Below are 15,784 nucleotides of genomic sequence, written 5' to 3'. Positions count from 1 at the left end.
ATTATGCCAATAACCAAAGAGCCCCATGCTAACACATCTAGGACATGATAATCGAGTGTCCTATCACCAGAGCAGTGATAAAGTGGTTAGCCTGTTTTCTTTGATCTAGTTTTGGTTGAGTCTAATTTTGGCCATGTGTACTGTTCTGTATACCGTAGAAAACATGTGTCACCTAGTTTTTATGACATCTAGGTATTAAGTACAATACCAAATGACACCAAAATATAACCCATCTCAATTGCCCAATTCGCTCTGCAACATCTTTGCGACACATTTTCATGACTTGCTTTCCATCAACTCTTCTGGGAAGTCACAGGCCTAATCTCTCCTCCCCGACCCTGTTCTTACTCGATATCTCTGCCATCCGCCCTTCACTTCATTATTCCAACTTGCGCAAAGGCAACCAGGGTCAGCTTAAATTCTCAGCAGGGTGATGCAGTGCTGTGATGCTCCAATAGTTTAACTAAATTACAGGCGAAAATAACACAGCATCTTTATGTCTGAAAGAAGTTGGGCTACTGGCCCAAAAACATGTTGTGCAGCACACAGGTGGAGAAACCACATCCTAAAAAGATGTATTCATTGATCAAAATGAAGCGAGTTAACCTATATAAAGAAGATGAAGTGATGACCTAATTGGTTTGGCACAGAGTATACACAAATGTCCTGAAAACAAGTGAGAGGGAAATACAGAGTAACATCTGCATTCTTCCCAACAGTTTTACAACAAATTTCACTTCCTGTTAAATATTTGTTGGGCTACATATTCATTCTCCACCAGAGCCCCTGTTCTGTCAGGGTTGTGTAAATTAGCTACTCTAACCAGCCTAACAGCTTTTTATATATTTACAATGGCTGGCAACACCTCATCTATTAGCACTAACAACTTTGAGAGCTTGAGCAATAAAATGAATTTGTTATTTCTGTTTATTCAAATATGAGAAGTTCACAGGTCGCTGCAGTGACTCATCCACCACCTGCTTGTTAATCACAGATAAAGATTTCCAGGCTCATTGCGAATGTCTGATTAACACTGGCACGCTGCCTCCTTTTCTGAAAGGGCAGTGAAGACCTTTTTAGTACTTTCGCCATGATTAATCAAGGTTTTGCAAATGCTACAGCTCCAAATAACAAGACATGTAACAAAATAAACAAAAAGATTCTCAGTGCCAAAAGCAAGTCCCTTTTCATGCACTGTTCATTGATAAGGATTTGTATTTTTTTTTCATTCCCCTGGCATGTTCTTCTTTGCAGACTTGTCGTGACAGTCTTGATTTTGTGTTAATAGCCTTTTAACATGTAGCAAAACTGAAACCACTTCACTGTACACGGGCAATGTCCACTGAGCTTAATCTAACTTCTAATAGCGACTAGATGCACCTGCGACAATTAAAGCGTACCCTGAAACAGTGTTTGAAGTTTTCATTTGCAGATATTTGTGATCACTCTATTATCAAGAGTTTTATGTTGTTTATTGAACCGTCTTTACTAATTCAAATTATAAGATCAAGGAGCATCAATCCATCAATCTTCTTAACCGCTTAGTCCACTTGAGGTCGCGGTGGTCAAGGAGCAACAAGTCTGAAAGGCAGTTTCTTCCATCCAAAATGCCACAGAATGTGTAAAAAGGTCTACAGATATTAAAGCAAATAAACCTCACGAGTCACAGTGCTGACAGAGAGAAAAGCAGGTGAGTTTATGCACCTTCCTCTTTGGGATGTAATTTGACGTTTTTGATTTAAAAAAAAAGTCGGGTTCTCTCTCACTTACAATATATCTAGTCCCTTTCATCTCTCATTAAAATTAAAAAAAAAAAAACAGACTGGTGTAACTGAATCATCTTACAGTTATATTTTAAATCAGTGGACTTCCCACATCACCTCACTCCGCCGCTGTGAATCTGCACATTTATTCACAGAAACTCAGAAATCTGTTGCTTTTAGCACTTTATTGTGACAGTACAAAAAAATTCAGCAAATAAAATAACACTTGTTTAGTGAAATACATTTGGCCACTTCCAAAGAGGTAAGATAATCCCATGCCTTTTTTTTTTGTTTCTTTTAATCTTTTAGGTGACTTAGTTTGTGTTTCATTAGAGGACTAAAAGAAACGTGCCCGTTGTTGAACTGCAACCATTTGTACCTTGGTGACACACAAATACATCAAAACAAGCTCTTTAATAAAAAAAAAGTTAAATCAAATATAAACAAACGTAAACATGTCCTCAAAAATGTATTCAAAGCAAAACGTTTGAAAAAAATAGATATCCTGCTTTTTTTTTTTTTCTTACATTAGTTTACCCAAATTCACATTCTCACTATCACACAGAATCATACGGAAAATAAAAGACGCAAATAAATAGTTTCTTTTCAAGGTCTAGTTTGATTCTTTAGCTGTACAGTGACTGACAGTTCAAAATAAATTCTCTATCTACGCATCTATTGATTTTGCACCACCACAGACAACATTTTTTTTTTGTTTGCTTGTTTCGGTCTTTTCTTTTCTTTTTCTTGATCTAAAAAGAGAATTTTTGTCTTTTAAATATAAAAGGTGTCCCAGCCTTGTGGCAAAGACATGTTTCCATCAAAAAGCAGTGCACAATGGCTCAAACAAAAGCTCCAGGTCGGGTCACAATCCCATTGTTTTTACATTTCACATCCTTCCTGAATTCTCTCTCTACTCAAGTCTAAACTTGTCATAAACTCTGAAACAATAGCAGCAGGAGTTGGACCTGGCGTCCGTTCAGCACGCGGCGAGGAATGACGACAAAAAGTCAAGTTAGTCATGACAGAAAACTGCCTTGGTCTCGATTGTTGGGTCTCAGCAGGGTGTGTTGTTTTCAGACCTCTAAGGACAGTCTATGAGTTGCTGGCAGCATTTTCATTGCTTGGTGAGCTTGGGGAGGAAGAGGAGGAGGAAGAGGGAGAGAAGTTCATTCCTGACAACCCTGGTGGGTCTGTGGCCGTGTTCTGTCCACTAAGACTCTTCCTACACACAGGACACGTATCATGCTGTCAGAAAGGAGGATCAACAGGTTATAAATTAGATCATAATCAACACAGAAATGACTGACATGAATCTACATGAGAATCTGGACGATATGATATTTCTTTTGAAAGCTAGAGTCATCGAGCACCCGTGACATCAGGAGCTGGTAACTGATAACAAGTGGATCACTTCTATTTTTGATGAAAATATCATCACAGAACTATTTTGGATTCCAGACAATCCAAAATTAGTTGTAGAAAGCCTGGACATTTGGAGAAATTCTGATCAGATTTCTGCATGTATTTCAATCTAAACAGTCTTGCTACTCAAATTGGATTTCAGTGTCTTTGGTAAAGCTCCACATGATGATGATGATGATGATGATGATGATGAGGTCAAATCCAGAGCAGTCAATGTATCAGAAGGCTATAGAGGACAAAAGGAAAAACAGCAGTCTGTGGACAGACACGGTAATAAATGATATTCTGGTGCTTCGTCGGGAAACGTCTGTACAGTCTAAGATGGAAACCCGCTGTTGGAAAGCCATTTCACCAGTGTAACTAAATAGTTACTGATGCCTAAGTTGTTACCATAGAAACTCATGTAGGTTGTACTGTCTTACATATAAATCTGATAAGCCTGCAGCCGGGACAAAGCCTGAGACAGATACGAAACCAATAAACAAGGATTGAGAGGGGGATTACGGTGTTCCCTTTTCTGATATAACAAAACCTAAACTACCTGCCTTTTTTTCCCCCACATTCTATCCATTAAATATTTCATTGTGATTCTTTTTTATTTTAGTTGCATTTGTTGTCATATTCTTTTACTTATCCAGACACTTCTCTGTTTTGGTATTTGTTTCTGTTAATGGCAGTTTCAGACTTCCACAGTTTTGTAGCATTGGATGTACTTTGGTCAATAACCCGATTTCACTACAAACAGCCTGACTGGTGCGGTGCTCAAAGCAGAATATTATTACCATGTTGTAATGAATGATCAATGTGGTATTTGGGCCAAAGCAATCTGTGGAAATAAGAGCCTTACGTAAACTTGTTTAAAAAAAAAAAAGAAAAAAAAAGGGGGCACTTTGCAAGGTCCTTTAACAAACCACACAGGCTGATAATACACAAGTGATCAGACACACATTTTGCTTCATAAAGCTACACCGCTTTATGAAACTGACACCAAATACAACAGTCAGTGTCTCATATCAATCCTGCAGTTCTGTCTGAAGGCCTCATATTAGATGTACATACCTGCTCCAGCCACGGAACTATGCAGTCATTGTGAAACAAATGATTGCATGGAAGTTGCCTAACACTCTCTTCAACACTGTAGTCCTCTTTGCACACGGGACACTCTAAACCAGCACCTGCACGAACAAAAAATGACTTACCATCTGTCTGTTTGCATAATCCTGGGTCATACATGTCACAGAAAGCAGTTTTAGCACCAACTCTGTTTATTTTAGGCAAAGCAGTGTTTAGCATTGTGGAATTTGATTCCAAAATGAACAACCACACAATTACAGAATACATATTGTGATGTGAAAGGGACAATGTAAAGACCACTCTTTGAGGAACTTACCGACGTGCTCTCGTGTGATGGAAATGGTCGGTAGGCTCTTTATTCTTTCTCTGTCTGCAGGAGGGGGGCCGGTGTTTTCAAACTGGTTTAATAACTTCAAAGGAAAGATAGCAGAATCAAAAATAAATGACTGTGGGATCATTTGCATGAGGACAAGGGTTCTCTGGTAGTGACAACTTTTAGACATCCTATTTCAATATAAGGGTGACTTAACTAAACATTTCAACAACAAAGAAAATTCTTTGAATGCAGAAATTACTTTGTTATGCAGCTCCAAAAATTATCTTAAATGTCCAGCCAGAGATCATATGAAGCATAAATCTGGTATCAAGTGAAAAGAATTCAAACTTTTTCTACCTGTGTGATGATGGCATCAAGCCCATTGGCACCCCAGGCGTAGTCCATTGGATTGGAATGTAGCATGCCCCTTTACATCAAAAGTAGTGGAAAAAAATGTAGGAGTTAACAAAGTAAAAAGCAATTTCGTAAACAAGTACTCATACGTGTCTCACAGGTTTGTCAACTTACCATGGTCCCATCCCGATATTAGGCATGGCTGTAGGTGCTATGATTCCATTTACTAGCTGCTGGATAATTCTGCATTAAGAAAAAAAAAAAAGATAATTTCAAGTCCACTGGCCTCACAAAAACAGGGTTCCACTTGTGAACAATCTTTCTCACTGTAGAATGATCCTATAACCCTTCTCATGATGACGAGCAGCAACAGTCGCTTCTCTAAGATCATTGCTGATGTCTTTCCTCCTTGGCGTTGTGTGAACACACACCTGAAGGTTCCGGACCACCTAACTGCCAAAACCTTTGCTCTTCTAAAGGTGCTCACACTTCCTGATGATCAATTAATCAAGTGCAATTGATTAGCAATACCTGTTGAATGAATAATGACTCTTTGTAATAAGTTACGTGTTGTATTTACCTAATCATATGACCTGGTAAGGACCAGATGAATTCCTATTATGTTCTTATCTTTAACGTCTTAGAATTCAAAGCAGACTTTCACATGACTATCTATAATTTCATGATTGCAAAAATACAATACTGTTCAACACAACTGATAATGATAAATTTAGCTGCTGCTGGTCACTGGTAATAAAATAATAATGCAGCATTATTTGATGTAAATATTTTTGTAAGGACCAACCTTTTTAGTGTCCTATATAATGCTTGAACATGTAAAAACTCACCATCATATTTTGCACTCAAGAAAAAAAAAAATAGTTTCAATCACGGTCAAACTGTCAGAAGCAGACATTTTTTCTATACTTCACATGTGCATTACTGCTGAAAATATCTCACCCCTCTAACGTGGGAACTCCCTCATGGCGCGCACCCTGCCGACGAGGAACATGTCGACCCCGCGGTTGCCTGGCACTGTATCGTTGCCGTGATGCCATCTCCCTTTCCCTCCTGCTCTCTGTCTCTCTGTTGTCCTCTGTGGGTAGCTGCGTTCGAAGGTCAAAATTTTCATCAAAAATCCCAAGAGTGAATGGTCCGTACCCAGGGGGAAATGTGAATAAGTGCTGGTGGTCCATGTTCTAGCAATAAAGACACATTTAAAAAAAAAAGTCAAATCATGGTCTAGGGTGCTGAAAATGTTTTACCTTATCGGCTCATTCTCATTGTTACACTGACCTCAAAGGCTGGGCGATTCTGATCACTGGCAAAGGAAGTGGATGCAGACCCATTTTCAGAGCTATTCAAGCACAAACAGTAAGACTCAGAAATCCGCATAAACATCAAATTAATAAACTTCACGAGACAGCCAACTATCCTCCTCACCTTCTTTCTTCAGTCAATTCCTCGATAAAACCAGACTCACAGCGTGGACATGTGTAGTCCTACAAAGACAATACAGATGTGAAAGCACCCCATGACTAACAACTGCGCATATGTCTGCTCATCAGATCGAATGTAACAGTAATATACAACAGCGGCACAGAACAAAAACCCCATCCTTAGGTTTACGTTTTTAGTGTTGCCAATTCAACTTTATGGCTACACATTCGTACGGCTGTTGAATTATGTTCTTTTTAAATATAAGTGAGCACTTAATAAGTCATTTTTTTGACAAAAGGCCATCACAGAGGTAAGCAGCTGACTGAGTATAAAGTAAATGTTACTGTAACATTCAAGAATTTTCCCGTGAAAAGCTTGACAACAGACTGCTTTGACAAGCAGGTAAACATTTGTCACTCAGCAATACCAACTGTTTGAAACTGACTTCAATCTGAACTGAAATAGTGACAGTTTTACTTCTTTGGGGGGTGTAACAACTACCATCAACGAACGATAAGCCTTGTGGGTAATAGATGCTCACGTGAGGTTTAAATCTTATTCTGAGTGGAAATAATCGACTGTGAACTTAAAACCTGTGACAGATTCGACCAGAGCGGTGTTCTGTAGTTACCTAGAAAACCTCACATGCCTTTAAAACTGAACCTGTAAGGCTGTAAAGATGGGCACTGTCTAGGTGGTTCAGTATGCTACTATTCCAATAAAATTACACTTGTAAAGCACACGATTATAACACAAATGTAACCGCCAACTTTCTGTCTGACACTTACACCCTGTAGTTACCTATAAGACTAGCCTAACTGGCTTAGCTTAACAGAAGCAAATAGTAGACGTGACTCTTTGAGCTCCTCACACATATGTAACAAGACATGCCAAAACATAATTTCTCCTCCCATACTCGGGCCAATATCTCCTATGTAATCTTACCGGTAAACGTGGAGAAATTTCTGTTGAACACCGGTGACAGAAAAACCGGCAGGGCCGTGGAGTGGCTTCAGCCATTTCCAGCAGATACGGTATGGACGGGTAGCAACAAGGGACAACCAAAGTCGACTTTTGCTTCATCGACAGGAAAGCACGTTAAAAACGGAAACACCAGCGTACGTTACCATGACGTTTTGTAAAAAATAGCAGAGGAGAACTTCCGGCTTATAAAATATCTCCAAATTAAAGCCAGGATATATATATATCTATATATAGATAGATAGATAGATAGATAGATAGATAGATAGATAGATAGATAGATAGATAGATAGATAGATAGATAGATAGACTAAACTGTGTTGTTTTCATCAAAAAGCCTTTTTGCCTTGGTACGCACTGATTTGTAATTGTAGAGCTTTTATTCTGAATAATAGAAACCGGAAATATAGTGCTCAATAATGTTAGCAATTTATTCAAGTCGTTTAGCTTCAACAGTAGCAACTTAAGGCCTTATTGTTGGCTGCGAACGTTGTTTTGAAAATCCAGTCTTATTCTTGCTACAACCATGGAGTCAGGCGATGCGGGTAAATTTTTACCGTCTCCTTAGACCAAAGCTAAATGTATCTTAGCTATGCTTAGTGACCACATAAATTAGCCAGCGCAGCCGTAAACCAGCTAATGTAGCAACTGGAGAAGTCGCTTACTGGCTTTAACAGAGTAGAAAACCATTTTGATCATTTTAATTTGACAATATTAACTTAAGCAGCACTGAGATTTGGCTGCAGTCAGTAATTACCTATTCAGTAATTGTATTACTAAGGGTCTCCAAACTAAACTAAGTCAGACGAAGTGTTCAGGTGTGTAATAACCTTATTGTTGTGTTTTTTTAAATCTGGCAAAGGGCGAGGAGGATGGAGGTCCAAGCCAGTGCAGCCGCAGAAAAACAAGATGAACATGAACATTCTCCGTCAAGAAAAACTCATTGCTCAAAAGAAAAAGGAGATTGAAGCCAGAATGGCAGAGCAAGCAAAAATGAATGCACAGACCACTAGCAAACCCCTGCCTCCAAGGTAATTACTCATTTTGTAATATGATACAGATACATTATAATTTAACACACAGAGAACATGTTATAAGAGTCACAAATTTCACCTGCGTTACCAACAATGATCTAAATCACAGCATGGTAAATTGTAAAATGTTAATGTATTTCCTGATCCCACCATTTCATCTAGTCTGCAGGATGGTACCTCCAATAAATTTGCCAATGATGGAAGCTTCTTACAGCAGTTCATGAAGATGCAGAAGGAGAAAGACAGCGATACACCCAGTTAGTACTCTAATAAGTGTAATATTAATCTATAGATTTTATCAATATTCCACGTCAAGTGAATGTGTCTAGTGAAATAATGTGAGGACACAACCCAAGGAAACTGTCAAGACAATTCGCATAACTTCACTTACTGGTTGTGATTACATACAAAATCTGGCCTTGGAAGAACCATTATTGTGTGATATGTTCCAGTAATAAAACAAACAAAAAAAAGTCTTAAAGCTAGTGCTAGATTTGTTTTAAAAATTCTACCTTTTTCATTCTTATTTTAGGTTCAGCCAATGATTCCAAGACTCCCGCAGCCTCGAGTCCATCTCCAGGAGGAAACACTTTGCAGAAAAAGAGCATTTTTGTGGGCCAGCGGCCCGGCCTTGGAGTTAGTAAAATGCTTAGTCAGTTCAAGAGTTACTCACAGTCCAAGAAGAGTCCTGTTCTCAGCCAGCGGCCAAGTGTATTTTGTTCTCCAGATGATGAAGATGAGGATGAGGAGACCGATTACTCCAAATTCTTAGAAATGAAAGGTAATTCCTGGCCTGCATTTTTCAGTGTAACATGGGAGAACGCCATGACTTGGACATTTCATTGGGTCTTCTGCATACTCCAGTGGCACAGTTGCCTTGTGACTGGCATTTTGTCATTTGTGCCCTTTGAGTAAATGTACTCATAGCCTGCTTAAAGTCTCTCCCCCAGAGGATTCAGACACCAGACTCATTATTGACAAGATGGCCTCTTTTGTGGCGGAAGGAGGACCTGATCTGGAGATGAAAGCAAAGGAGGACTACAAGGACAATCCTGTTTTCTCGTAAGTCTTAACGAACACTGTGACTTGATCAAATGTATTTTAATCTAACTGTGTTTTTAAACTTGTCTGATATCAACTGTTATTCTCGCCTTTTTAGTTTTTTGTATGATAAGAGTAGCCTGGAGTATCTCTACTACAAAAGAAGAGTTGCGGTACTGAAGAGGGGTTTGCAGAGACCTGAGAAGACATCAGATAATGGTAAAATTACATTTATCATTTCACTTATTTTTAGTTGAGCTCTTATATGTATATATCTCTGAATTGTTAAACCATTATTGAACCGGGTTGAGCAGTAATTCAGTAAAGAATTTTTTTAGATTCATGTACAGGTGCCAGGAAATTAAACTACTGAGAAAAGGACAGTACATTTATCATTGTTGTAACTGTGCACATACCTAAGTCAGCATACCATTAGTGTTGGTTCAAGTTAATGAGTCATCATTAGTATTAGTTATTAGTTAGTACCAGAACCTAACTTGAGACATTTATACGTCTGCATTGGAAAAAATTCATTTTTTTCTCAGTTTGTTAGTTAAAATGCAGTTTGGTTTCTCTTGCCACTGTGTTTTTGTCAGAAGTATTGAGTCGAAATTTTAAACTTGCGCATACTGGCTTTCAAGGTTACATAATCACATAGAATTAATTTTGAGTAAATGCCTCAATCTGGCAATAATTGACATGGTTCTGCATGTAATGTGAGCAGCGCCCTATTCCTTCCTTGCTTTGAACAATTAGAGCATAATCTGTGTTTTAAGTTATAGTGAAAATAACTGCATTCTGTATCTGTGCAGAACATTATGCATCCAAATGCAAGACCCCTCGTATGGGGGAGTCTCTCAGGGCTTTGTTTTTCTTCATTTTGTTGCAGTAAAAGCCTCACATCCATACAGTTCCCATTCACCTCCCCTTTTCCCCTTGCTCCTCCTCCCTTTTTCCTCTTCTTATCCCTTATTGGCTCTAGACTGGTGGTGTGTGAGGGCCAGTTGAGTACGGTACAGTAGTAGAGTGTGAATTGAGTCCCAGTACTAATAGGCTGCTTAAAGTCTCCCCCCCAGTGGATGCGGAAACCCGGCAAATGGTTGAAAATATGGCCAAGTTTGTGGCGGAGGGTGGCCCCGAGGTGGAAGCCATTGCTATTGAGCGCAACCGAGACAACCCAGCCTTCAGGTCATTCACCATATCTATGACTGTGTTCTATAATCCTGAAACTTTGTTTTTATTCATTTTTTCTTTTGTTATGCTTTAATTTGCACAATTTTAGCTTTCACTTAGATCTCACGTAGAATATTTAACTTCCCTTTTTCAGTTTTTTGTATGACAAGCAAAGTCCAGCCTACCATCTCTACAAAGAGAAGCTTCGAGAGTATCGTGGCTCAACCTCTGAGAGTTCTTCACCTCCAGCAACAGATTCCAGAGCAGATGTTCAGCGACCAGCTGCTCCTCTATTACCGAGAATCCCTCCAGTGCTGAACAGCATGTCTGTGCCTCCCAGTCAGGAGTCTGAAACACCGCCCATCAAACGGAAGAGAAAGAGTAGATGGGGGTCAGAAGATGACAAAATCCAATTGTCTATTCCTCAGATTGTTATTCCTCAGGAGATGAATGCTCAAGACCCTGACACACCCTCCCTCTCTGGTACATAAACTCGTGATTTACTATAGTGTATTTGTGTCTTTAGTAGCCAATATCATTGTCGACTTTTTTCCCCAATCTGTGCACGTTCGGAGTTTCAGGGTGATGATGAGTTTCAGGTTTCAGATGATGCACGTTTCAAAATGCTGTGACCGTTGGCAATAAACTGAATTTCTTACACGTGCTAATATACATTGAGAGACATTGGCTTTCACTTAAAGTGATAGTTCGGAGTAGATTCACCCTAGGGTCATTTGAACCGTGACATCCAGCCAAGTAGCCCACCCGAAGTTTTTTCGATCTTGGCTGAACATCAGCTGAGTTACTGAGTTATCCCGAATAGCTTCGTACAAGCGCTAATGGAACCTGGCAGTATCTCCAAAATTACCACACTAAAATCACATGCCATGACACCAAACTTCTACAGTAGTACAAATATGGTCTGTACTCACAAAACAATGCATTTTGAAGTTTGTACATAGTCCAGGAGTTTATTATTATCAACACAAGCCTGATAGCTTCTCTGCTGCTAAAGCTGCGTCGACGTCACTTCCTTGATCTGGGGGCTTCAAAGTAAGATAAGGGTTGATCTACTACTGTAGACAACAAAGTATATGCTATATTCTACATGAATTTTTATGTTGTAGAGTTGTGAATTTATTTTATCAATGGAGAAATTGAGCAGCCTTGCTTTGTTGTCCACAGTAGTAGATCAACCCTCATCTTACTTTGAAGTAGATCAAGGAAGTGACGTCGACGCAACTTTAGCAGCAGAGAAGCTATTAGGCTTGTGTTGATAATAATAAACTCCTGGACTATGTACAAACTTCAAAATGCATCGTTTTGTGAGTACAGACCATATTTGTACTACTGTAGAAGTTTGGTGTCATGGCATGTGATTTTAGTGTGGTAATTTTGGAGATACTGCTAGGGTCCATTAGCGCTTGTACTAAGCTATTCGGGATAACTCAGTAACTCAGCTGATGTTCAGCCAAGATCGAAAAAACATCGGGTGGGCTACTTGGCTGGATGTCACGGTTCAAATGACCCTAGGGTGAATCTACTCCGAACTATCACTTTAACTCTTCAATGCACTTTAAAGACACTTATTAGCTTGATCATTTAAAAATGTACAAACGTGTACGTTCATGTTGACATTTGTTTCAGCCCAGGAGCTGAGCGGTCTCGGTTATAAGAAGGGGAAGCCGCTTGGACTGGTCGGAGTGACTGAACTATCTGAGGACCAGAAGAAACAGATCAAAGAACAACAAGAGGTACAAAGTGACAACTGTTACGCTGCTGCCTTTCAATTTCCCATACTTTCATTCCAAAGTGTGTTTTATTTGTCTCACTGTTGGTTGAGTTTTTTTTTGTTTGTTTGTTTTTTACATAAAAATAGAGATGTCATTCAGACTCTGATCAGTTATTGGTTCTCATAAATGTATGCATTGCTTTCTGAGTTTTCAACATGTTTTTTTTCTTTCTCACAGATGCAAGAGATGTATGACATGATCATGAAGCACAAGCGTGCAATGGCAGATATGCAGAGGATGTGGGAGAAAGCCATCAGAGATCACCAACATGAATATGACAGTGATGAAGACGTGGACCAGGAGGCAGGGACCTGGGAGCATCAGCTGAGACAGATGGAAATGGAGAAGACACGAGGTAAGCCTGAGCCCTCAGCTGAAAAATGAACCACATGAACATTAACGCTGGCGGCCGCTGAAGATGCAGCTTTTATGAAGTGACATGCGTTGATCTGTGCCGTATGACTTGTTTTTTCTGCATTTCCAGAGTGGGCAGAATCTCTGACAGAAATGGGCAAAGGGAAACACTTTATCGGTGACTTCCTGCCCCCTGAAGAATTGGAGAAGTTCATGGAGACCTTTAAGGCACTCAAAGTTAGTACTCCTCTGAGTTCTTCGGTCTTTAGCCTGACTAAGAGAGAACAGTTGGAACTGACTTAATGCATCACCTCTTGTCATTTTTTTTTTTGTAAAGATGAACACTTCAAAACTGAGTGTTTTTCAGGTATCTACCTGAAAGTACAATAAAGCAGGTATCATTAGTAAATGCTTTTGCAACAGGGAGGTAGTGCACAATTTAGCCCAAGCTGGGGTTATTTTAAATAGTCTGTAAACAGGATTGTCATCATCCATTCATAAGCTGTTTATCCAGGTCAGGTGCACTTAAGTTATGGCTGGCAGAGCAACCGTTTCCCTGCAGATTCTTTAAGCTCCTCCTGAGCGAGGCCCCAGACAGTGACTATAATTGGCATTTGTTTAGAGCTATTTTAGGAAACTCCACTTGCCATTCCATTTAAAGCTACACATAGCAAAACTCCAGGCACAGTCTGTCAGTAGTAGATGATTAATGAAATTGGAAGTTATTATAGACTTTGTAAGTGCAGGATGAAACTATTAAAATGCCACACAGCATAGCTGAGAATAACTCCAACTAAACAAGAACAAAAGCTTTTCTAGAAAATCTAAAAATAAAAAAAATTGAAAAAAAGGTTACAATAGCTCTTACTTGTGTATGCATGCTTGTTTTAATTCATGACCAGAAGTGTTGGACAAGGTGAACATGCACAGATATTACCAAGCTAAGCAGGACGTGTGTGTTCTTTCTCATTTGAATTGGCTGAACACCAGGGGAAAACTTTGTTTATGTGGCATCTTTTGTCAAATTGTAGTGCCGCCCTGCTTCATGTCTGCACATTTTGTTTTGTGGTTTTTCAGGAAGGTCGAGACCCCGACTACTCCGAGTACAAAGAGTTTAAGTTGACAGTGGAAAATCTTGGTTTCCGAATGCTCATGAAGATGGGCTGGAAGGAAGGGGAAGGCCTTGGCAGTGACGGACAGGGAATCAAAGCTCCTGTTAACAAGTGAGCTCTCCTTCTCCTTCTGTTTCCACTTACACTGACCGCAGTGACTTGTAAATGAAAAAAAGCATGTGTAATAGTTTGCATGTGTGCCTATATGTTCATGTATGTTATAAGAATACACCAGCACAGACTTTTTAGTTGCTTTCCATCTCCAAGACGAACATGAAAAAGAAAAACTGAATTTGAATGGCTCCTTCCGTCTCCAGGGGAACTACAGCTATGAACGGAGCAGGGTTTGGAGTCGACCGTCCAGCCGAGCTGTCTAAAAATGATGACGAATACGATGCTTTTAGAAAGAGAATGATGCTTGCTTACCGCTTCAGGCCCAACCCACTGGTACCATGTTTTATGTTTTCTCTTGTTCTAAAAATAGTCAGTGACTTTACACCGACTTATGCCGATTGTGTTTACCTCTGCTGATTGTAAATATGCATATACAGTTCCATACTAAATGTTAAATAGTAATGAGTTACAATTCTATATTGTAGACATTTCTTAGACCTTTACTGTGTTTCTGTTCTGCACAATATGGTCAAGTATCCTTTGCTAGAATATTAAAATTTTAATCTTTATTTCTTTTTCTTTTCTTTTTGCAGAATAATCCACGGAGACCATATTACTGACTTGGAGGAAAATTTCCATTTATACTTGTTCTCGTTTATCACAACTTTAAAGCTGGCCCCCACAGCTGCCACCACTCGACTTTGTTGTGAGACGGACACTCTGGCAGTCGAAATTTTACCGTTTTAGGTGCAAGTGTGCGAGAGAAGGTGATGAAGTCTGAAAACTGAAAAGAGATTGGTACACGTTGTATGTTTTATTCAGGAAAACGACTGCTTTCGTTGAATATTAAACTCGCATCTTTGTTACATTTCATTTTGATTGTGAAACGAGTAAGAAAAAAGAAAATATTTATATAGAAAGACTGTCATCACCTGACTTCCACAATGATTTCACTCTAGTTTGTGTTGTCATTTTTACCCATACAAGTCACCTTCAACTAATCGTCAGTCCTGTATAGATGCATTTTTCTGTATGATTTTTGCATTGAGTGAGGTCCTCACTGGGTTGTAATGGCCAACTCCATTCAATATATGCTGCATTGTTCACAATAAACATGACCACTCACTGAACTATGGAATCTCACAAGTCTTTACAAAGGGCTGAACAACACCAGATGTTCCTGTTTATTAACTGTGGGGTTAGAGTTAAGATAAATCCACTGCAGTTTAATGGTACGCCCATGTACTGAGTGCAGGTGCTCATGTAACCATGTCGACACTTTATATCACATACTTTCTGCATGGCTCTGGACCACAGTGCCACTAAGCAGGGTTAACTGGGTTCCAACAGTCAGTGTTGGAGGGCGACAGATCCGTGAAATCAGACCTTCAGGTTGCCATTCCCTAAAGAGGTTTGCGCGGGACAAATATAACTCAAGAGAACCCAGCAAAGCGAGACCCACTTGTTGGCCACATCATCAATCGGAAGGCAACACAAGCCATAGTTGAAGGTAATTAAAGTTGGTTGATCAGTGGCATTATTATATACAAATCATTTGGTCTGTAAAAAGGATTAGGACATTGTGAAAAATTATTACAAGTTCCAATGGAATAAAAGATAACCTGTTTTGTCTGAAATTTAATCCAAAATCATGAATTTGACCAATTTTAAGGTGGTCATCTGAGAAGCAGGTTTAACACCAAGTTCTGACTGATACTGTAGAATAAGGCCTACGTGTAAGTGTGAGCTGTTTCAATTGTTATGTCGATTCAATATTTAAAATATTTATTCATACTTAATAATGATAGTT

The 15,784-nt window shown here is 39.3% G+C and overlaps 2 protein-coding genes across 4 annotated transcripts; one reads left to right on the top strand and one right to left on the bottom strand.

The window, feature by feature from the left end:
• Positions 1-1,937: 1,937 nt before the first annotated feature.
• On the bottom strand, positions 1,938-7,425 carry rnf126 (ring finger protein 126). Of its 3 annotated transcripts, none has more exons than XM_075483612.1 (9): positions 7,318-7,425; positions 6,376-6,434; positions 6,229-6,289; positions 5,893-6,131; positions 5,107-5,175; positions 4,936-5,005; positions 4,579-4,672; positions 4,248-4,363; positions 1,938-3,011 (listed from the first exon to the last, which is right to left on the bottom strand). In XM_075483612.1, the coding sequence occupies exons 1-9, from the start codon at positions 7,390-7,392 to the stop codon at positions 2,859-2,861; spliced, it is 936 nt and encodes a 311-aa protein (XP_075339727.1). In that variant the 5' UTR covers positions 7,393-7,425; the 3' UTR covers positions 1,938-2,858. The 3 variants fall into 3 exon arrangements, with proteins under 3 accessions (XP_075339727.1, XP_075339729.1, XP_075339728.1); XM_075483614.1 differs by having other exon boundaries at positions 2,885-2,988; XM_075483613.1 differs by having other exon boundaries at positions 2,919-3,414.
• Positions 7,426-7,770: 345 nt separating this feature from the next.
• Positions 7,771-15,104, top strand: sugp1 (SURP and G patch domain containing 1). The gene is made up of 14 exons (XM_075483610.1): positions 7,771-7,898; positions 8,216-8,384; positions 8,550-8,644; positions 8,920-9,168; positions 9,326-9,449; positions 9,547-9,647; positions 10,493-10,616; positions 10,756-11,084; positions 12,249-12,355; positions 12,572-12,749; positions 12,879-12,985; positions 13,826-13,971; positions 14,178-14,307; positions 14,568-15,104. The coding sequence occupies exons 1-14, from the start codon at positions 7,880-7,882 to the stop codon at positions 14,592-14,594; spliced, it is 1,905 nt and encodes a 634-aa protein (XP_075339725.1). The 5' UTR covers positions 7,771-7,879; the 3' UTR covers positions 14,595-15,104.
• The last annotated feature ends 680 nt before the right edge of the window (positions 15,105-15,784 follow it).

The sequence above is a fragment of the Odontesthes bonariensis genome, chromosome 14 (genome assembly GCF_027942865.1).
Source record: "Odontesthes bonariensis isolate fOdoBon6 chromosome 14, fOdoBon6.hap1, whole genome shotgun sequence".
In the NCBI taxonomy this organism is placed as follows: domain Eukaryota; kingdom Metazoa; phylum Chordata; class Actinopteri; order Atheriniformes; family Atherinopsidae; genus Odontesthes; species Odontesthes bonariensis.
This window is presented reverse-complemented; position numbering and strand designations above follow the sequence as displayed.

Excerpts from the sequence above, each read along its gene's own strand:
- rnf126 (XM_075483612.1), bottom strand. The coding sequence starts at position 7,392 with ATGGCTGAAGCCACTCCACGGCCCTGCCGGTTTTTCTGTCACCGGTGT. Across the intron at positions 6,290-6,375 it reads GAATTGACTGAAGAAAGAAG|CTCTGAAAATGGGTCTGCAT; the intron begins GTGAGGAGGATA and ends GTGCTTGAATAG. Across the intron at positions 5,006-5,106 it reads AATATCGGGATGGGACCATG|GGGCATGCTACATTCCAATC; the intron begins GTAAGTTGACAA and ends TTTGATGTAAAG.
- sugp1 (XM_075483610.1), top strand. Across the intron at positions 10,617-10,755 it reads CGAGACAACCCAGCCTTCAG|TTTTTTGTATGACAAGCAAA; the intron begins GTCATTCACCAT and ends TCCCTTTTTCAG. Across the intron at positions 11,085-12,248 it reads TGACACACCCTCCCTCTCTG|CCCAGGAGCTGAGCGGTCTC; the intron begins GTACATAAACTC and ends CATTTGTTTCAG.